At 45.4% G+C, this 17,008-nt stretch overlaps 1 protein-coding gene across 1 annotated transcript in view; it reads left to right on the plus strand.

The window, feature by feature from the left end:
* LOC115469679 (adenylate cyclase type 10-like) overlaps positions 1-17,008 on the plus strand; it is a 254,501-nt gene that overhangs the window by 54,091 nt on the left and 183,402 nt on the right. The window contains exon 5 of the mRNA XM_030202467.1: positions 2,524-2,729. Coding sequence (XP_030058327.1) covers positions 2,524-2,729 — 206 coding nt within the window. The remainder of the gene's footprint in view (positions 1-2,523; positions 2,730-17,008) is intronic.

A 17,008-nucleotide genomic window follows, 5' to 3' on the forward strand; every position in this document is an offset into this window, starting at 1 on the left:
ACACCATCCTGGAGGTTCAGGACAAATATATTCCACGTATTAGAAAAAAGGGAAAAAAGACTAAACGTCAGCCGGCGTGGCTAAACAGTAAGATAAAGGAAATCATTAGAGCCAAAAAACAATCCTTCAGAAAGTGGAGAAGAGAACCAACTGAAAGTAACAGGATAGATCATAAGGAATGCCAAGCCAAATGCAAAGCGGAGATAAGGAGGGCAAAAAAGGACTTTGAGAAGAAATTAGCTTTGGAAGCAAAAATACATAGTAAAAATTTTTTTAGATACATTAAAAGCAGGAAACCGGCCAAAGAGTCGGTTGGGCCGCTGGACGAAAATGGTGTTAAAGGGGCGATCAAGGAGGACAAAGCCGTAGCGGAGAAATTAAATGAATTCTTTGCTTCGGTCTTCACCGAGGAGGATTTGGGGGGGACACCGGTGCCGGAAAGAATATTTGAAGCGGGGGAGTCGGAGAAACTAAACAAATTCTCTGTAACCTTGGAGGATGTAATGGGTCAGTTCAGCAAGCTGAAGAGTAGTAAATCACCGGGACCTGATGGTATTCATCCCAGAGTATTAATAGAACTAAAAAATGAACTTGCGGAGCTACTGTTAGAAATATGCAATGTCCCTAAAATCGAGTGTAGTACCGGAAGACTGGAGGGTAGCCAATGTTACTCCGATTTTTAAGAAGGGTTCCAGAGGAGATCCGGGAAATTATAGACCGGTGAGTCTGACGTCGGTGCCGGGCAAGATGGTGGAGGCTATTATTAAGAATAAAATTGCAGAGCATATACAAAAACATGGACTGATGAGACAAAGTCAGCACGGATTTAGTGAAGGGAAGTCTTGCCTCACCAATCTAATGCATTTTTTTGAGAGGGTAAGCAAACATGTGGACAATGGGGAGCCGGTTGATATTGTATATCTGGATTTTCAGAAGGCGTTTGACAAAGTGCCGCACGAAAGACTCCTGAAGAAATTGCAGAGTCATGGAATCGGAGGTAGGGTATTATTATGGATTAAGAACTGGTTGAAAGATAGGAAGCAGAGAGTAGGATTGCGTGGCCAGTATTCTCAGTGGAGGAGGGTAGTTAGTGGGGTCCCGCAGGGGTCTGTGCTGGGTCCGTTGCTTTTTAATGTATTTATAAATGACCTAGAGATGGGAATAACTAGTGATGTAATTAAATTCGCCGATGACACAAAATTATTCAGGGTCGTCAAGTCGCAGGAGGAATGTGAACGATTACAGGAGGACCTTGCGAGACTGGGAGAATGGGCGTGCAAGTGGCAGATGAAGTTCAATGTTGACAAGTGCAAAGTGATGCATGTGGGTAAGAGGAACCCGAATTATAGCTACGTCTTGCAAGGTTCCGCGTTAGGAGTTACGGATCAAGAAAGGGATCTGGGTGTCGTCGTCGATGATACGCTGAAACCTTCTGCTCAGTGTGCTGCTGCGGCTAGGAAAGCGAATAGAATGTTGGGTGTTATTAGGAAGGGTATGGAGTCCAGGTGTGCGGATGTTATAATGCCGTTGTATCGCTCCATGGTGCGACCGCACCTGGAGTATTGTGTTCAGTACTGGTCTCCGTATCTCAAAAAAGATATAGTAGAATTGGAAAAGGTACAGCGAAGGGCGACGAAAATGATAGTGGGGATGGGACGACTTTCCTATGAAGAGAGGCTGAGAAGGCTAGGGCTTTTCAGCTTGGAGAAGAGACGGCTGAGGGGAGATATGATAGAAGTGTATAAAATAATGAGTGGAATGGATCGGGTGGATGTGAAGCGACTGTTCACGCTATCCAAAAATACTAGGACTAGAGGGCATGAGTTGAAGCTATAGTGTGGTAAATTTAAAACGAATCGGAGAAAATTTTTCTTCACCCAACGTGTAATTAGACTCTGGAATTCGTTGCCGGAGAACGTGGTACGGGCGGTTAGCTTGACGGAGTTTAAAAAGGGGTTAGATAGATTCCTAAAGGACAAGTCCATAGACCGCTATTAAATGGACTTGGAAAAATTCCGCATTTTTAGGTATAACTTGTCTGGAATGTTGTTACGTTTGGGGAGCGTGCCAGGTGCCCTTGACCTGGATTGGCCACTGTTGGTGACAGGATGCTGGGCTAGATGGACCTTTGGTCTTTCCCAGTATGGCACTACTTATGTACTTATGATATTTTGCCTGTAAATTTCATTTCCTTCCTCCATATTAGCATATTCATTTGCATATGTATATATGCAAATGATATGCTAATATGCTCTGCCCATTCTTTGCCCCCCCCCCCCCCCCCCAATGAAACAGTCAAACTACGCCTATGGTTATGATCCTGGAACCGTCACTAGGTTGATGAGCTCTATTGATCCTAGAAAAATCTGGAATCCTTTTAGTGATGATATATTTTATTGGACCATATCATATACTATATAAACTTTTGTGATCAGTTAGTCCATTTTTCACATGTTGGTGTTTTGCTAAGTGTCTGCCTTGTATTTTGTAATTTGTTCCACCTATTGTTTTTGTTTTCTGCAGGGATCTCTGGTGGATGGCTCTCAAAAGTTCTCATAGGAGGCAGTGGAAAGGAGTATTGTCTGGTCCTTGGGCGAGCAGTAGACGAGGGACGCTTGGCAGCAGGCCTGGCAGAATACAATGTTGTAATTCTGTCTCCAAATGCTTGGGAGCTCTGTGATAGAGACAACATTCTAATCAATAAAATTGAGAATGAAAGAGCTGTGAAGGTAAAAGTAGAAATGGGAGAGAAAAGGCAATCAGTCCCACCTAGGGAAGTTTCAGTAGAGAGAGGGTAAAAAAGTTATGCAGTTAACTTCATTATGTTTCCTAGGGAGTGCAGTGGGCAGAGGATTGCCACTATAGGACGAGCCATTCCATGATGCAAAGTGGAAGTATATTAATTAATATTTATTTATTACCCAGACTTGATATACTGCTTAGGCCTATAGTGTAGGCATAAAAGCAGTTTATAGGTTAAAAAAAGGGCATATAAAACACAAGCATAAAAACATAGGTGTAAAATACATAGTAATAAAATATAAGAGTAAAAACATAGAAACATGACGGCAGATAAGGGCCAAATGGCCCATCTAGTCTGCCTATCCTCAGTAACCACTAACTCCTCCTTTTCCTAAGGGATTCCACATGCCTGTCCCACGCTTTTTAAAATATTGACAGTCTTCGACTCCATGACCTCCACCAAGAGGCCATTCCACACATTCACCACCCTTTCTGTGAAACAGTATTTTCCTAGATTCTTCCTAAGCCTATTTCCTCTTAACTTCATCCTATGCCCTCTCATTCCAGAGTTTTCCTTCATTTGTAAAAGGCTCTCCTGTTGTACATTAACGCCACTGAGGTATTTAAATGTCTCTATCATATCCCCTCTTTCCCACCTCTCTTCCAGTGTATATATGTAGAGTTTCATAAGCCTGTCCTTATATGTTTTATGACGGAGACTACTTACCAATTTAGTAGCTGCCCTCTGGACCAACTCCATCCTGTTTATATCTTTCTGTAAGTGCAGTCCCCAGAATTGCACACAGTACTCCAAATGGGGTCTTACCAGAGACTTATACAAGGGCACTAGCATCTCCTTTTTCCTGCTGGTCATCTTATGCACCCAAGCATCCTTCTGGTTTTGACTGTCACCTTTTCTACCTGTTTGGCCACTTTAAGGTTGTCAGACACAATCACCCCCAAGTCTCATTCTTCTTTCATACACAGCAGCACTTCACTCCCTATATTGTACCATTCCCTTGGATTCTTGTAACCCAAATGCATGACTTTGCATTCCTTAGCATTAAATCTTAGTTGCCAATTTTTGGACCATTCTTCAAGCTTCACCAGATCCTTCCTCATGCCATCCACACCCTCCGGGGTGTCCAACCTATTACAGAGTTTGATATCATCCACAAAGAGACAGACTTTACCACAGTCCTTCTGCAATATCACTCACAAAAATGTTAAGGAGAGCTGGCCTGAAGACCACTGATAACATCCCTTTCCTCAGAGCAAACTCCATTTACCACTACCCTCTGTCTCTTCCCACTTAACCAGTTTTTGACCCAGTCAGTCACTTTAGGTCCCATACCGAGGACACTATCAGTCATCTGTGCAGAACTATGTCAAAGGCTTTGCTAAAATCCAAGTTCAACACATCTAGCTCCCCTCCCACATTCAACTGTTTGGTCACCCAGTCAAGAAATCAATCAGATTTGTCTGACATGACCTGCCTCTAGTGAAGCCATGCTGCCTCGACTCCTGCAGTCCATTCGATTTGAGAAACCTCACAATCCCCCACTTTAGAAGCATTTCTATTAGTTTACTCACTCACCACTGAGATCAGATTGACAGGTCTGTAATTCCCAACCTCTTCCTTATTTCTGCACTTGTGCAGGGAGACCACATCTGCCTTTCTCCAGTCCTCTGGGACCACTCCAGCCTCTAAGGAAGCATTGAAGAGGTCAGCCAGTGGAGCTGCCAAGACTTCTCTCCTTGAGCACTCTTGGATTTATCCCATCAGGCCCCATCGCTTTGCCTACTTTTAGTTTAGCTAGCTCCTCACGAACACATTCTTCTGTGAATCAGTCCTGGTGTACCATACATCCATTTGCATTTGTTTTCTGCAGTCCTTCCCCCGGCCTTTCATCCGTGAACTCAGAACAGAAATAATTGCTAAGCAGCTCAGCTTTATCCTTAGCAGCTTCTACATATTCCTCCCCGTCATCTTTGAGCCTCACAATGCTATTATGGCACTTCCTTCTGTCACTTACATATCTGAAAAAGTCAGTGCTTTTTTTGTGCCGGTACACCCTGGCACGGCGTACCGGCAACTTTTTTTAACCTCCCGAGTCCCCCTCTCACTGCTCCTGTTTCCTCGCTTGAGAGTCCGGGTCCACGATTAATCAGTATAAGACCAGCACACTCAGCCTTCGAGCCTATCCACTCGTGGAGGCCCTGTTGGGTACCATCCCTGTGATACACACATGACGTGTCAGAGAGGGTGGAACTAACAGGGCCTTCCTGAGTGTGTGGCATTGGCGCGAAGGCTCGTCAGAGCTTGTGCCGGGCCTAGTACTCGCTGATGCTGGAGGCCTGGACTCTCAAGCAGGCAGGCAGGCATCGTGAAAAGGAGGATGGGTGGGAGGAGGGAGAATCGTTGGACATGGATAGCAGGGGAGGAGGGGGGAAAGAGAATCCATGAGAGTGGAGGGCAGGGGAGAGAGGAGAATCACTGGACATGGATGGCAGGGGACGACAGGGGGCAGAGGAGACATGCTGGACATGGATGGGAGGAGAGGGCAGGGAAGAGAGAATCGCTGGACATGGATGGGAGGAGAGGGCAGGCGAGAGAGGAGAATTGATGGACATGGATGAGAGGGGAGAGCAGGGGAGAGAGGAGAATCACTGGGCATTGATGGCAGGGGAGGACAGGAGGCAGAGGAGAATTGCTGGAAAAGGATGGTAGGGGAGGCATGGGAGAGAGAAGACATGCTGGACATGGAGGGGAGGGCAGGGAAGAGAGAATCGCTGGACATGGATGGGAGGAGAGGGCAGTTGAGAGAGGAGAATTGCTGGACATGGATGAGAGGGGAGAGCAGGGGAGAGAGGAGAATCGCTGGGCATTGATGGCAGGGGAGGACAGGAGGCAGAGGAGAATTGCTGGAAAAGGATGGTAGGGGAGGCATGGGAGAGAGAAGACATGCTGGATATAGATGGGAGGGGAGGGCAGGGAAGAGAGAATCACTGGACATGGATGGGAGGGGAGGGCAGGGGAGAGAGGAGAAATGCTTTATGTAAGGAGAAAGACCTTTATGTAAGGAGAGTAAATAAAAGCAAGAGAAAAAGGAAACCGATATGGTTTTCAAAGCAAGTGGCTGAGAAAATAAAGGCTAAAGAGTTAGCGTTCCAGAAATACAAAAGAACTCTAGTAGAGGAACACGGGGAGGAATACCGGATGAAACTGAAAGAAGCCAAGAGAGAGGTACGTCTGGCGAAGGCGCAAGCGGAAGAACAAATGGCTAGAAATGTACGGAGGGGAGACAAAAACTTCTTCAGGTATATTAGTGAAAGGAGAAAGACTAAAAAGGGGATGGTGAGACTAAAAGATACAGCAAAACGCTATGTAGAAAATGATGAGGAAAAAGCCAATTTGCTAAATAGATACTTTTGTTCTGTTTTCACTGAAGAAAATCCTGGGGAAGGACCGAGAGGGACTGGCAAAAGTACACCCGAGAATGAAGTGGATAGAGCACCGTTCACAGAAGAGAGTGTGTATGAACAACTTGGAAAGCTAAAGGTGGACAAAGCCATGGGGCCGGACGGGATCCACCCCAGAATACTGAGGGAGCTCAGAGAGGTTCTGGCGGGTCCTCTCAAAGATTTAATAAATCCTTGGAGACGGGAGAGGTTCCGAGGGATTGGAGAACGGCGGAGGTGGTCCCTCTTCACAAAAGTGGTGATAGGGAAGAAGCTGGAAACTACAGGCCGGTAAGTCTCACTTCGGTTATTGGAAAAGTAATGGAAGCCATGCTGAAGGAAAGGATAGTGAATTTCCTGGAAGCCAATAAGTTGCAAGATCCGAGACAACATGGTTTCACCAAAGGGAAATCGTGCCAAACGAATCTCATTGAATTCTTTGACTGGGTGACAGGAGAATTAAATCAAGGACGTGCTATGGACATCATCTACTTAGATTTCAGCAAGGCTTTTGACACGGTTCCCCACAGGAGGCTCTTGAATAAACTAGAAGGGCTGAAGATAGGACTCGAAGTGGTGAACTGGATTAGGAACTGGTTGACGGGCAGACGCCAGAGAGTGGTGGTAAATGGAGTTCGCTCGGAGGAGGGAAAGGTGAGTAGTGGAGTGCCTCAGGGATCGGTGCTGGGGCCCATTCTGTTCAATATATTTGTGAGTGACATTGCCGAAGGGTTACAAGGTAAAGTTTGCCTTTTTGCGGATGACACCAAGATTTGCAACAGAGTGGACACCCCGGAGGGAGTGGAAAACATGAAAAAAGATCTGAAGAAGCTGGAAGAATGGTCTAACGTTTGGCAATTAAAATTCAATGCAAAGAAATGCAAAGTGATGCACTTAGGGAGTAGAAATCCAAGGGAGGCATATGTGTTAGGTGGGGAGAGCCTGATAAACACGGACGGGGAGAGGGATCTTGGGGTGATAGTATCTGAGGACCTGAAGGCGATGAAACAGTGCGACAAGGCGGTGGCCGTAGCGAGAAGGTTGCTAGGCTGTATAGAGAGAGGTGTGACCAGCAGAAGAAAGGAGGTTTTAATGCCCCTGTATAAGACGTTGGTGAGGCCCCACCTGGAGTATTGTGTTCAGTTTTGGAGGCCGTACCTTGCGAAGGATGTTAAAAAAGTGGAAGCGGTGCAAAGAAAAGCTACGAGGATGGTATGGGAGTTGCGTTCCAAGACGTATGAAGAGAGACTTGCTGACCTGAACATGTATACTCTGGAGGAAAGGAGGAACAGAGGTGATATGATACAGACGTTCAAATATTTGAAAGGTATTAATCCGCAAACGAATCTTTTCCGGAGATGGGAAGGCGGTAGAACGAGAGGACATGAAATGAGATTGAAGGGGGGCAGACTCAGGAAAGATGTCAGGAAGTATTTCTTCACGGAGAGGGTGGTGAACGCTTGGAATGCCCTCCCGCGGGAGGTGGTGGACATGAAAACGGTAACGGAATTCAAACATGAGTGGGATAGGCATAAAGGAATCCTGTGCAGGAGGAATGGATCCACAGAAGCTTAGCTGAAATTGGGTGGCGGGGGGAAGAGGGGTTGGTGGTTGAGAGGCTAGGATAGGGGAGGGCAGACTTATACGGGGACTGTGCCAGAGCCGGTGATGGGAGGCAGGACTGGTGGTTGGGAGGCGGGAAATACTGCTGGACAGAATTATACGGTCTGTACCCTGAAAAAGACAGGTACAAATCAAGGTAAGGTATACACATATGAGTTTATCGTGGGCAGACTAGATGGACCGTGCAGGTCTTTTTCTGCCGTCATCTACTATGTTACTATGTTACTATGCTGGAAATGGATGGCGAGGAGAGCAGGAGAGAGAGGAGTATTTCTGGACATGGATGGATGGAGGGGTGGGCAGGGGAGAGAGGAGAAATGATGGACTTGGATGGAGGAGAGGGTGAGAGAATTATTGCTGGATATGGATACAGGAGAGGGAAGAGAGAGGAGAAATGCTGGACATGGGCGCAAGGGATGTGAGAAATGAGAAATGCTGGACATGGATGGAGAGGAGGAAAGAGAAAAGAATGCACATGGATGGAGATGAGGGAAAGGGAAGAGAGGAGAAAAACTGCACATGGATGGAAAAAATTGGCAAAAGCTGGATCCATGTTATACCTCCTCCAGTCAATTCCATGGAGGACCCAGATTTTATTTATGGATGTAGGGCAAGAAATGAAGAAGAAAAGAGGAAAGTAAAGAAATAAATGGTAAGGAAGCCTTGGAAATGGAGTTAAGAAAACAGAGAGCAGCAGAATCAGAGACTGGGACCAACATGATCAGAAAAACAAAGTCATCAGACAACAAAGGTAGAAAAAAATCATTTTATTCTCATTTTAGTGTTTCGAATATGTCCAATTTGAGATTTTACATCTGCTGTCCTTTTTTGCACTGGGTATACTGGAGCTGTAACAGCTTACAGGAATTATTTATAATGAAAAAAAATCACAAGTTATTTTTTTCTCCTGTACTGGTATAATACTTTTGAAGATGCCTGTTTATATGCTCCATGGTTGGTATAAGGGGTGTGGCTAATATAGGGGTGGAGCCATAAATGGTGATTCCCCCCCCCCCCCCCCAACACCCATAATTACCGGTACCTTTTTTCCTATAAGAAAAGCACTGGAAAAGGTTCTTGTCCCCCAGTTTTACCATATCGGCTGTCTTTTCTTCAGTTTGCCTCTTCGCTTTCCTAACAACTTTTCCAGCTTCCTTTAGTTGAGTCATCTTGTAATGTGAGAAGGCTAACCTTCTTTCCCATACCTTTTCAGCTACTACATTTGAGAACTAGCGCGGCCTTCCTTTCCTCTTCCTTTTATGTAATTTTCTAACATAAAGGTTTGTCGCCTTTGAAATAGCTCCTTTCAGTTTTGCCCACTGCTGTTCTAGTTCCTTCAGTTGCTCCCATCCAACCAACTCTTCCTTGAGAAATTCCCCCATCTCAGCAAAGTTGTCTTTTTTTTTTTTTTAATCTGGGGCCTTCAGTCTTGAATAAGCCCTCTCCTTCTTTGTTTTATGGAAAATCATTTTTATTAGTCACAACAGGAAATCACAAAGCCAACCAATAGTTTATAATACAACAATTGGCTATAAACAAGATCATCTAACAGTATTGGAAAGATGCAAACATCCTCCCCCAACCCTCCTTCCCCGCCCCCGCACTGAATGGGGCAAAGCAAACCATGTCTAAAAGGCAGTCTGAGGGCTGGGGAGTAGCCTAGTGGTTAATGCGGTAGACCAAAAGGCAGTCTGAAGACTCTAGTTAAGAATTTGGCTATGGGCTGCTGGCTGCAGAGTGTCCCAAAATTTCCCCCATATACGTTGAAACCTCTCTCCTAGGGGATCTTTGCTACCCCGAAGAATCCACTAGACCACCAGGGTGGCTTGAGGTTTGTGCCGGGAGATCATCCTGTGGCTCGGGGAAGGAGAGACAAAGTACAGATCACTGTGCATTTGTGCGGAGACCCCGCAAGACTTGGGTCCATCCCTGTGGGATCCCCGTGTGGACCCAGGTCCATCCCCACGGGATCACCGCAGACTTGGAGGGGATCCTCTTGGGATTCCCGTGGTACCCATGGGAATCCCGCCATCCCCACTCTTGTGCAGCTCTCTAGAACATGCCAAAGTCAGATAATGTACATTCAATAGTCCCAGCCCTCCTAGTTTTTTAGGCTTCTGTAGGACTGCTATTGGCAACATGGCATGATGACTCTGCCATAAAAATTGTTGAAGCTCCCTATGTAATATGCGCTTATCACACACTTTTAAATATAGGGAAGCATCTGAAAAAGATAAAGTCAGCGGGGAGCTAACATCATATTAAAGAGCCCAATTCTTCCAAGAGGGAGACAGGATAGTCATGCCAGGCGCCCAGCAACCGCTTTGTCTCTCCCATCAATGGAGAAACATTATATTCATATAATTCAAGAGTATGTAAATGCCCAAGTACTTAAACTGTGTCTCAGTCCAACTGAATGGGAACTCCCCCACCTAGCCAGATTGAACCTTGGGGTTCAAAGGCATTACCATTGACTGGTCCAAGTTCAATCGGAAATCTGCCAGCTATCCATACCACAATACTAAATGAAGCATAGCTGGCACTGACCGCCGAGGGTCTCGAAGGATAAGCAACAAGTCATTGGCATACTCTAAAACTTTTATGGAGGTGTCATGGACCTGGACCCCGGAAACCACCAAGGAATTATGAAGTGTACAAAGCAGGGGCTCTAGAGATAGAATAAAAAGCAGAGGGGATAAGGGACAGCTCTGCCGAGTGCCCCTAGCCATAGGGAAAGGTGTGGTCTGCACCCCAGCAGGGAGGCCTGGGGAGCAGAATAAAGTGCTCCCACCATCCGGCAGAACCATCCCTCCATCCCCACATGAACCATGGTCTGAAAAAGAAAAGGCCAATGGACCTGATCAAAAGCTTGCTCTGCATCAAGGCTCGTCAGCAGCAATGGGTCCCACTCCTGCTGGACAGACCACATAGCCAACAGCTGTTTACGGACATTAGTGACTGACTGACGATTTTTAACAAAACCAACCTGTATCACAAATCAACGTTGGCAATTAAATCGTCAGTGTGTCAACCAATATGCATAATAAAATTTTGATATCAACATTAATAAGGGAGATTGGGCAATAGGCCCTTGGCATCAGAAAGGAATGGCCAAGTTTAGGCAACAAACTAATAAGAGCCGTATTCTCACGCAGGAGGAATTACTGAATCTCAACCACCTGGTCAAAGTATTCCAACAGGAGACCAATTAGTTGCTTTTGAAGCAGCTTATAAAATTCCCTAGTAAAACCACCCAGGCCCGGGAGCGAATTAAGCTTAAGGGCCTGGATGGCTAATTGCATCTCTCGAGCAGTTATAGAGCAGTTTAGCGCTTCCACTACTTCAGCCGAAAGACTCAGCATCCCGAAGCCCGTAAATAAACCTCGATAGCAGTCTCATCCCCAGAAATAGTGTCATCAGCAGCATAAAGCCGCCGAAAATGTTCTTGAAAGAGCTCAGCTATCTCTTCTAATTTGGAAGTGACAATCCCCCGAGGTGTCTATAGCTGGGATGTAACAAGAATGACCCCAGGTCTTGATAACACGTGCTAGCATTTTACCAGGCTTATCACCATACTTATAAAACTTGTATTTATGATAGAGCAGCTGCTTAGAGGTCCACCCATGCAATAGCTTATTAAGAGCCACTTTGATGGCCGACAGGGTCTCAAAAAGAGCCTATGTATGGAAAGGGAAATGGGACTTGATATACTGCCTTTCTTAGGTTTTTTGCAACTACATTCAAAGCAGTTTACATATATTCAGGTACTTATTTTGTACCAGGGGCAATGGAGGGTTAAGTGACTTGCCCAGAGTCACAAGGAGCTGCAGTGGGATTTGAACTTAGTTCCCCAGGATCAAAGTCCACTGCACTAACCACTAGGCTACTCCTAGGCACCACGATATATTTACGTTTAAGGGCTCTTAGTTTACGTTCTAGGGTTTCAATGCCATGGGCCAATCTCTAGCTTCTAGCACTGACATATCCAATCAGATCCCCTCTGAGGACTGCCTTTGCCATGGGCATCATCCATATGTTGCTGATCATAATACACAAACTCTTCCCATTTTGCAATCAAATATCTCAAAAACTTGGTGGAATGAAAGAGGTAAGTGGGAAAATGCCAGCCCCAACTATGACAGAAATAGGGCTCCGCAACCAAATCAACCCAAATAAGCGCGTGGTCTGAAATTTCTTCCGGACCTATTGCTGCTGACAACACATGGGGAAACAATGAGCAGTGCACAAAAATATAATCAAGGCGTGACATAGAACCGTGTACCCTTGAGTTATGAGTAAAATCTCTGTCCTCAAGGTGTAAAGGCGGCACGAGTCAATCGCTCTAAGGGCTTCTTTTACAAAGTCACACTTGCAATTCCCGTGTGGCAAATGAAAGGAAGCCCATAGGAATTAAACGGGCTTCTTCTCCTTTGTCACACCGAGAATTGGTAGCGTGGCTTTGTAAAAGTAGCCCTTAGAGCACAGGAGAATAGTCTTGAAAGAGAAGTATTTGATCACCCTCATATGTTGGAGAGCTCCTTTGTTGCATCTATATTGCTGAATTAATTGCACTTTGTGGGCATAGTTAAGGATCCTCACTGGGCCACTCTGGGCCATGTGGAACCCTCACGCTTGCAGCCCAGCCTATGCGCACGCTCAAAACAAACTGGCTTAAAACAACTGCCCTTGTGGTACAAGGGCAGTTGTTCCAATAGCCACTATGCCAGGCAAGTGGTTAAAAGCTGCATCCTTACCTCATATGTCATGCAATTCTGTCACTTTAATATTATTCTTTACATATAATGCCACACCTGCACTCTTTTTTTCCTACCTTGTCCTTCTTGATTAGATTATAGTGAGGTATAACTATATCTCAGTCATGGTTCTCCGTGAACCACGTCTTTGTGACCACCACTAAATCCAAATTAGCATCTATCATTCCAGCCTGTAGATCTAGAAATGTATTTCCCATACTACGGGCATTGGTATACTACTACTACTATTTAGCATTTCTATAGCGCTACAAGGCATACGCAGCGCTGCACAAACATAGAAGAAAGACAGTCCCTGCTCAGAGCTTACAATCTAATAGACAAAAAATAAAGAAATCAAATCAATTATTGTGTACAGGAAGGAGGAGGGTAGGTGGAGGCAGGTGGTTACAAGTGGTTACGAGTCAAAGGCAATGTTAAAGAGGTGGGCTTTCAGTCTAGATTTAAAGGTGGCCAAGGAAGGGGCAAGATGTAGGGGCTCAGGAAGTTTATTCCAGGCGTAGGGTGCAGCGAGACAGAAGGCGCGAAGTCTGGAGTTGGCAGTAGTGGAGAAGGGAACAGATAAGAAGGATTTATCCATGGAGCGGAGTGCACGGGAAGGGGTGTAGGGAAGGACGAGTGTGGAGAGATACTGGGGAGCAGCAGAATGAGTACATTTATAGGTTAGTAGAAGAAGTTTGAACAGGATGTGAAAATGGATAGGGAGCCAGTGAAGCGACTTGAGGAGAGGGGTAGTATGAGTAAAGCGACCCTGGCGGAAGACGAGACGGGCAGCAGAGTTTTGAACCGATTGGAGAGGGGAGAGGTGACTAAGTGGGAGGCCAGCAAGAAGCAGATTGCAGTAGTCTAAACGAGAGGTGACAAGGGTGTGGATGAGGGTTTTGGTAGAGTGCTCGGAAAGAAAGGGGTGGATTTTACGGATGTTGTAAAGAAAGAAACGACAGGTCTTGGCGGTCTGCTGGATGTGAGCAGAGAAGGAGAGAGAAGAGTCAAAGATGACTCCAAGGTTTCGAGCCGAGGAGACAGGGAGAATGAGAGAGCCATCAACAGAAATAGAAAACGGGGGAAGTGGGGAGGTGGGTTTGGGGGGGAAAATGAGAAGTTCGGTTTTGGTCATGTTTAATTTCAGGTGGCGTTGAGACATCCAGATAGCAATGTCAGACAAGCACGCTGAAACTTTGGTTTGGATGCAAGTGAGATATCAGGGGTAGAAAGGTAGATTTGGGAGTCATCAGCATAGAGATGGTAGGAAAAGCCATGGGATGAGATTAATGAACCAAGGGAAGAAGTGTAGATAGAAAAGAGTAGGGGACCAAGAACAGAACCCTGAGGTACGCCGACAGGCAGAGGGATAGAAGTAGAAGAGGATCCACCAGAGTGAACACTAAAGGTGCGGAGGGAGAGGTAGGAAGAGAACCAGGAAAGGACAGAGCCCTGGAATCCAAGTGAGGACAGGATATCGAGGAGTATGCTGTGATCGACAGTGTCAAAAGCAGCGGAAAGATCAAGAAGAATGAGGATGGAATAGAGACCTCTGGATTTAGCCAGTAAGAGGTCATTGGAGACTTTAGTAAGAGCAGTTTCGGTTGAGTGGAGAGGGCGAAAACCAGATTGTAGTTGGTCAAGAATAGCATGTGAGGAGAGAAAATCAAGGCAGCGGCGGTGAACAGCACGCTCAAGTAATTTGGAGAGAAAAGGGAGGAGGGAGATGGGTCGGTAATTAGAGGGACAAGTAGGGTCGAGTGAAGGCTTCTTAAGGAGAGGTGTGACCACAGCATGTTTAAAGGCAGTAGGGACAGTTGCAGTGGAAAGTGAGAGGTTGAGAATGTGACAGATAAAAGGAATAAGAGCAGGTGAGATGGCATTAAGAAGGTGGGTGGGAATGGGATCAGAGGAAGAGGTGGTACATTTTGAGGCTCTCCAGATGTTACTCTTTTTCTGCTTTCTATAAGGGTATTTGATGTCTTATCTTCCTGAGGGTTATTAATGACGGAGCTTATTTCTCCCATCCCCAGCAAATTTAGTTTAAAGCCCTCTTTAGTGCTTTAGCCAGTCTATTACTGAATACATTTCGTCACTTCCGTGAAAGATGGACACCATCACTTCTCAGTAACTCTTGGAAAATCATCCCATGGTTTAGGAATCTGAACCGCTCATGTTGGCAACAATCACACAGCCACACATTTAGCTCCAGGATGTGAGTTTCCCTCATTCTACCTTTACCTTCAACAGGAAGGATTGATGAGAACACCACCTGTGCACCTAGTCTGTCAAAAAAAAAAAAAAAGAGAAAAACTAAGCAGAGCTTGGAATGGAGAAGAGGTAAGTTTTGTGGGTCTGTTTGAATTTGGGTAGTGAGGGTTGGTTTCTAATAAACAGAGGCAAATCATTCCATAATTTAGGTTCTAGATAGTAGAAGGCAGAGTCACGGATAGAGGACAGTATGATGCAGATTAGAGGTGGGAAGACCAGAAGATTATTATCAGCTGAGCATAAAAAGCGAAGGGGAGTGTAGGGTATGAGAAGGTTAAGGTATGCAGAACAGATCGGAGTCTTGATTTGTATGCTAATACCAGGATCTAAAATTTAATACGAGCTGAAACAGGGAGCCAGTGTTCAGAATGGAGAAATGGGGTGATGTGATCTAAGTGGCAGGCATTATGAAGAAGATTGATTGTGGTGGATTGAAAAAATTGGAGACATTTTAGTGATGGAGATGGCGATCAGCATAGAGAGAGTTATAGTAATTCAAGTGTGAGATAACAAGAGCCAAGATAACAGGACAGAGGAGTGCAGAAGAGAGAACCAAATGGATAGAGTGAACACGATGAAGGGCAAAGAAGGCTGAACACAAAACAGCATTAATCTGAGGCTTGAATGTGAGAGAGGAGACAAAGATAACCTCTAGGATTTTGACAGAGTCACAGAATGTATAGGTTGATCAGCGAGAGAGGGAGGGGAAGGGAGCACAGCAGACTGTGAGGTGGGAAAGAAAATTGCCTCACATTTGGAAGAATTTAGAAACAGGAAGTTGGACTTGAACCAAAGAGAAACCTGAGATAAGCAAATGTTTAGACGTTGGAAAGCAGAAGAGTCCAGAAGTTTGCAAGCAATCTGAATATCATCCGTTTAGCAGAAAGGTGTACAAGAGTGATCCTGAATGACCGTAAGAAGAGGGACTAGAAAGATATTAAATAGTGTGGGTGAAAGAATTGAACCCCGAGGAACACCTGAAAGAAGAGGTAACGTTCAAGAGGAAGAAGTACCAGAGAAAAACTGAAATGTGTGATTGTTAGGAGAGCTAGAAAACCATGCAAGGACAGTTCTGGTGATGCTGATTAGCTGAATGAGTCAATAGTGGTCAACAAGATCAAATGCAAATATAAGTCCAGGGACTGAGCAGTGTTGATCCAGAGATGTGTGAACACCATTCCTTAAAAAACCTTCATTGGACCCTACCTGTCCTTCCAACTATTGCCCCATCTCCCTCCTCCCTTTCCTATCCAAGATACTTGAACGTGCTGTTCACCACTGTTGCCTTGACTTTCTTTCATCTCAAGCTGTTCTTGATCCACTTCAATCTGGCTTTTGCCCTCTTCATTCAACTGAAACAGCGCTTGCTAAAGTCTCCAATGATCTGTTCCTGGCCAGATCCAAAAGTCTATCCTCATCCTTCTCGATCTATCTGCTGCTTTTGACACTGTTGATCACAGCCTACTCCTTGATACGCTGTCCTCACTTGGATTTCAGGGCTCTGTTCTTTCCTGGTTTTATTCTTATCTCTCCTAGCATACCTTTAGTGTATACTCTGGTGGATCCTCCTCTACTTCTATCCCACTGTCACTTGGTGTACCTCTGGGACCTCTTCTTTTCTCCATCTATACTTCTTCCTTGGTACTCTGATCTCATCCCATGGTTTTCAGTATCATCTTTACGCTGATCACTCCCAGATCTACCCCTCCACACCAGAAATCTCAGCCAAAATCCAGGCCAAAGTATCAGCCTGCTTGTCTGACATTGCTGCCTGGATGTCTCAGCGCCATCTGAAACTAAACATGACCAAGACTGAGCTTCTTATCTTTCCCCCTAAACCAACCTCTCCTCCTCCCCCATTCTCTATTTCTGTGGATAACACTCTCATCCTTCCTGTCTCATCAGCTCGTAACCTTGGGGTCATCTTCAACTCCTCCTTCTCTGCACATATTCAGCAGACTGCTAAAACCTGTCGTTTCTTTCTCTATAATATCAGCAAAATTCGCCCTTTCCTTTCTGAGCACACTACCAGAACCCTCATCCACACTCTTATCACCTCTCGCTTAGACTATTGCAACTTGCTTCTCACAGGTCTCCCACTTAGCCATCTCTCTCCTCTTCAATCTGTTCAAAATTCTGCTGCACGACTAATATTC

Source organism: Microcaecilia unicolor, chromosome 4 (assembly GCF_901765095.1).
Source record: "Microcaecilia unicolor chromosome 4, aMicUni1.1, whole genome shotgun sequence".
Lineage (NCBI taxonomy): Eukaryota > Metazoa > Chordata > Amphibia > Gymnophiona > Siphonopidae > Microcaecilia > Microcaecilia unicolor.